Source organism: Procambarus clarkii, chromosome 5 (genome assembly GCF_040958095.1).
Source record: "Procambarus clarkii isolate CNS0578487 chromosome 5, FALCON_Pclarkii_2.0, whole genome shotgun sequence".
In the NCBI taxonomy this organism is placed as follows: domain Eukaryota; kingdom Metazoa; phylum Arthropoda; class Malacostraca; order Decapoda; family Cambaridae; genus Procambarus; species Procambarus clarkii.
The window spans coordinates 33,073,890-33,079,907 of NC_091154.1; the positions used below are offsets into that span (position 1 = coordinate 33,073,890).

The 6,018-nt window shown below is 43.7% G+C and overlaps 1 protein-coding gene across 1 annotated transcript; it reads right to left on the bottom strand.

Moving 5' to 3' along the window:
* Positions 1-1,538: 1,538 nt before the first annotated feature.
* Positions 1,539-4,691, bottom strand: LOC123765754 (Hexamethylene bisacetamide inducible). The gene has a single exon (XM_069300808.1). It carries the CDS (start codon positions 4,539-4,541, stop codon positions 3,414-3,416), a length of 1,128 nt encoding a protein of 375 aa, XP_069156909.1. The 5' UTR covers positions 4,542-4,691; the 3' UTR covers positions 1,539-3,413.
* Between the last annotated feature and the right edge of the window lie 1,327 nt (positions 4,692-6,018).

Sequence of the window (6,018 nt, forward strand, 5' to 3'; positions counted from 1 at the left end):
GGCTACCCCAACACCTGGTGACAGTCATGGTAGCTACATCAACACTTGGTGACAGCATTTTAAGCATGTGTGGGTTCTATTCTTCCAGGTTCAAGCTCCCTTGCAGAATTTTTTTTTTTTTGTTAAGGCTTGTACCGTGTCTGGTATTATTTTTATGGCTGAACACATATATATTCTATATATGTGCCAAGCGTTGTGGCGTCTGATTAATTAAACCTTACACTCCTCCATTCACAAATTTGCTTAAGATCACAACAGATAGAAAGTTGTTAACTTGTGTTTTCCTAATATTATTGCAGAACATTCTTTCACTGCTGCGACTGCTAGTGCTTTTCCGTGTATATTTTGCCTTCTGGTCACTTGCGAGGCATCATTTAACTTACATTATATATATATGCGACTCTACATGCTACTAGAACTCACATAAGCCATCGTACCTTGTTAATCAACGCTTCCTTGTAAATGCATGAAATATTTGTAATGGTTTCCCAGCTCATCTGTATTTTTTGTAGTCGATGTTAATGTATTGCATGCAAGCACTAAACTTACTTTAGTTGGTTAAATATATCTACTTATCTAAATGACGGTAGGTGTCCAATTAATTTTTTTACTAATGTGATTTCACCTTCAGATGCCATTATTCAAACCCACACTGGCTAAAATTTTATTTTTTCAATTCTACAGGGAAGGGGTAGCATATTTATCAATTATAAAGTTTGGTCACTAGGGTCATATGACTAAATAGGTCTAAGCACGAGTTTAAAGGTTTGCTAACTCAAGGTGTAAAATAAGAGGCTTTAAGCTCTTTGTACTAGCTGGTGGATCAGGGGCAGCCAATACCACAACCCAACAGTTTGTTGTTTAAGATTCAGCTACTGGGAACTTTTTGTTCAAAGTAGCACGGGCTATGGTGAGCCCGTAGTGGACTTACCTGGCACAGGAGCGGGGCTGTGCAACCCAACATACCGTACACCCAAACAAACGACCCACACCTCATGCCAACCCATGGTGGACAGGCCACCAAACTTTTAAGCCTCTTCTCTCTACATCCAAATCCTCTTCCAAAATTTCATCTCCCATCCCTCTTCCTTTCCTAGACCTTTGGACAACAAAGGAGAAAGAGGGAGTGACGTTTAACACCATAGACTGTACAATGTCTGTCCTGTAACAATGATAAAACAATTTCCCTTTGAGCTACATCAGTTTCATAGCTTTAAATAAATTATTTAAATTTCAACTGTCAGTACATCAACAACGCAAGAATTAAACCCTTTAATATTTTAATATTATTTCAGCTGCCAGGTACATCTGTAATCTTGTAAACACATTTGAAGTCTCTGTATATTTTCCAACATTTGTAATCTGGCTCAAAGTAGAAGCCTCATTAACTCTGCCATCTTCAGTTAGACAAGTGATTTAGTTGTAACTTACCATCTGAATACAAGATGCTTATTAGCAAGATGTAATTATCGCCCATTTTCAAATAATATAATAAATTAAAAATATAATGGTAGTAAGTCTGGACAAAAACAAATGTATTCAAATTAAAATTATTTTTTATTTCTGGAAAATCTGTTTTACAATATTTCTCCGCGTAGGAAGCACATAACATTCTGAAAAGGAAAGATCACATTTCATATTTATCTTATAATTTCAGGTACGACCATCATAAGATAACTTTGCATATAACCAAAAAAAAAATTATTTACGTTTTTATATTTATAGCTATCGATAAACTTTTTCTTAACAAATACCATTTCTTAAAAAAATAAACAAGGGGGAAGGTTAAGATCATGGGAACTTTGTACTCGCTAGGCCTCGAATTCTGAAATTGCCTAATACACACTAATCTCTAATATTATTCAGTTAAACTGAACAAGAGGTTCTGGCGATTCATACAAGCCATTTCAGAATTCTGGCCGAAATGTCTCGCAGCCATCAACAGGATATGTGTAGCAGACTTTCAAAGGTAGACATAACGCCCTGGTGAAATACTCTCAAGAGCCTGATAAACTTTACATTTCTGAAAATAGCATCAAGCAGCTCACTGCGAGTTTACCGTAAAGGTCGAATAATGCACCGTTCAAAGTCTAACCGTAAGACTAAAAGACATGTAATGACGAGCCTTAAAACAATAAAATAATTCGGGGAAAAATTTATCCACACTTGGAACTCTTGAGAAGTTTACATTTCCCTTAAAAATCTGCACATACAACTGCCAAGAAAAATATACATTTAAAGACTCTTCAGTACACAAAGACGAAAATCGCTCGCGAAACAAAATTACACGAGCGTCTATATATATTTATTTATTTATATATATTTATATACATATATAATCTTTATCACGGGGCGCTACAATATAAGCATACAATAGCGTCTGGAACACATGTCCCAAGCGTAAAGTCACAGCCAAGAAATGAACGCCCTGCCCTTTCTCTGGCTTAAAAAAACAAAAATAAAAATAAAAATTAATATATTAATATATCCTGTTAAATTGGCATAACGTCTTTCCTTTTCATAAAAAATATATGGTACAAATTCGTAGAATTCCCACAGGAGAAACAAAACAATGAATGAAATACTATGACCCCCCCGTGGGAAGATCAGAATTTGACCTTAATGACTAGCTTCAAGATAGGTCCGCGAGATATTTTTTTTTTTAAACAGTAACTAGCATACAAATTTTCTTTTCACTTCATAGTCTATAGCTTAAGGATGGAAATTTAATACAATTCCGCCTCTATAGCAATTACTTTCAGTCATCTTTTAACTATTCAAAATCTCATGCACCTTGAATTACAACATCGTCCTGGAGATAAGCCTTGATTTTCACGGGGTTGGCGGACTGGTATCTGGAAACTAGCGCCGTCTGGCACCTCACACACACTTGCGTACGGTATTCATGACTTTAGTATCGTTATACGACCACATTCAATTTATCTTTAAAAAAAAAAAATCACTCATGAACAATATTGAGAGATCGACTTTTTGTAAAGTTCTGAAAGTAATCCGTCATCGGCACAAACACGAGCCTTGGCGAATATAATCTGGTGAAATTCCCACACTGCGCTCGCTCGAGTCGGCCGACAGGTTCACGGGAGCACCCAACCACTGTCTCAGGCTTATATATAAGAGATCAATACTATTCACTAACTTAAATGAACACTTTGAACTCGTACTAACAAACGTTCATACGTCAGCCAAACACCAACGGCGACTTTTGTCCAGTTCGTGGCCGATGTGAAGCAACAGGAACGTCGTCGTCACAGCTGGCGGGGTGACGTGGGGGGGAGGTGAACGTCGGTGGGCGTGCCTCGACTCCTTATATGCCACTAACATTCGTGTGGACCATAATTAGTCAGGGATCACAGATCAAAGCGTGAGAGTAGTCGTGGCGAGGCGTCAAGCCGCTACGCTGCCGTCGTGCTGGTGACCTCGCTTTCCACTGCGTTGCCCTCACACTTGCCCGGCGTCACCTCCTCCGTGTCGGTGATCGAGGATGAGGTTGGAGGGTCGGCAGCCTCGGGACTATCACACGACACGCCACTATCTGGCTGGCACTGGTCATCCACACTGTTCACTGACTCTATATAGTCCACACGAGACTCTTGAGCGGTGCTGCTCCACACTTCTGCGGCGGGAGATGCTCTTCCGGAAGTTGGGGCTTCTATGGGCTCCTCTTGTTGCTTGCGGCTATCATCTTCCATCTCGCTATCACTGCTGGAATCACTGCTGCTGCTGCTACTACTACTCGAGTCGCTACTGGAGGACGAGGACGATGACGACGACGACCTGGTGAGAGATGTGCGTCGCAGTTCGAAGTTCTCCTCCCGTAGGCGGCGATTTTCAGATTCCAGATTGGTAATTTCAGACTGAAATATGCTGATCTTCTGTGCGGTCTCAGAATCAACGCGCAGTTCACCAGGACCAACAGCATCGTCGTCGTCTTCATCGTCGTTCTGCTGGAGACGATATCGATGACGGGCTCTGACAGCGCGTAGCTGACGCTCCAATAAGTCTACCTTCTCCTCCAGGGCAAGGTACTCCTGCACCAGCTGCGCCTTCGTCATGGTATCGAGCCGCTCGGCGTGAACGTCTTCGTAGGCCGTCCAGAATTCACGGGCGAGAAATTCTTCTTCGTCTTCTGGGGACGAGTAAAATTCGTTGGACTGATCTTCAGAGTCGAGGCTGAACGAGGAGTCACGATGACGTCGAGGGCGAGCAACAATGTCCGTGTCCTGCAGTAGGTCGTGCTCCGCCATCAGGAACTGGGTGGTGTTGAAGGGAGCAACTGGTTTCGCCCTAAACCCATTCATGGCACAACGTTGACGTGGCCTCTTCCTGCGGCGGCGGGCCTTCTTGCTCTTCTTACTTGGGGGAGAATCACTCTCACTCTCGGCGGTCCCCGACGGGCGGCGGGTGCCCCTGTGAGGCCCACACAGGGTCGGGAGATTCAGGTTGTCCACAGCGCTCAAGCCTCCTCCAGTATCCAGCATGTTGACTCGCGGTGATGGTAACAAAACTTCAATGGTAGTCATGTCACGTCTCCACACACAACACAGGACGTTATGAGCTAGGGCCCTAAGTGTGATATTGGCGTGTTCTAAGTTCGTGGCTGCCAACCGTGGGGAGTAAGGTAGCTCGTGCGTCTGATCACGATCATAGCAGCCGAATGACTGTTTACGAAGATGGTCTCGTTCTCTCCACCACTACCGGACGCGCTCCTCAACCTCCGCCACTTCATGTAGTGCCCGGACATATATCAATAATATCTCCCAAACTATCATTAAAATAACATTAAAAACATAACTGAGGTTAAATTGTGCGAAATTCTAATGTATATTATATAAATTTATCGTATTTTTGTAAATAATTAAGTGATATTCGAGAGTGGCGGACGAATACCATGACGTCACAGAGCTTCCACCCTCAGTGCTGTATCGAGTGAAGAGAGGGAGCGACGCCATTTTGGTGTTGTGGCAATATGAGTGAGTTTTTTGGCCGACAATCAGAAATCAGTGTTAAATAAAATGACTCGAGACCTACAGCAACACGTGGAGTGCACGGGGAAATACCAAGAGCGGCTGTCTTTGCAAGAGGGAAGTGTCATTCCCGCAGAGAAGCCGCCTTCAGCTGTTGGCGGCGGCGGCGGCCGGCCAGGCCAACCTTCCGTCACTCCGATGCACTGCTCCTCCATTTGTTTCATTTATCCCATCTCCCTCATTCCTGACGACGCTGCTGCGTTATTATGACGATATGTGGTCAGAGGTGGACCCGAGCCACGCCGGTGAGGGGCTCCTGGGGGTCCCTATGTATGGTATTGGTGCGACTTCCTTTGTCCGCGAAATTTAGTTCCAATAAAGATGGCGCTTGCGCACTTGGTGGCGGCGGCGCTCACCTTTGACGACGCTAATATTTTGCGAGCCGCTCTGCTCCAGCAGACTGTTGGTGCAGGCACCAGTGTGGCAGTGGCAGCAGGTATATATCTTTTTAACACGGGAAGTATTGAATGTTATGTTAAGATAGCGAGAAATAATGTAGTTCTCACTTGAGTAGTGAAGGGCGCAAGCCAGTCTGGGAGCCACCCCCCCCCAGCATAGGTCTACTGCGTCGTAGGCCCGAAAACACTATATACGGAAATAATAACTTTAAACATTTGATATCAAATTATTTTAACTCGAGACGTAGCCGGGGAATGGCGGTTAATTAAGGTTAACTGTGAATTGTGGCGCTGCCGACCAGCCGTTGGGTCTCCTTCAACAGTTAATACGGGTACCCGAGGTATTATATATATATATATATATATACATAAAAAAATCCCTCATTTTGGCATACAATACAGTTGTATGAATACAGTACTTATAGATCCCCCTCCAACAGCGGGGGATACGAACCAGGTGTGGAGGGCGGCGGCGGCGACGAGGCTCCAGGAGGCAGCAGCCGCCGCCCTCACCACCAATGGCTGCCACACCCACACCATTTTACCCACGTCGCGCCCACACTAGATATTTTTAT

What these genes read in the sequence shown, in the direction of transcription:
- LOC123765754 (XM_069300808.1), bottom strand. Translation starts at nt 4,541, where the DNA reads ATGACTACCATTGAAGTTTTGTTACCATCACCGCGAGTCAACATGCTG.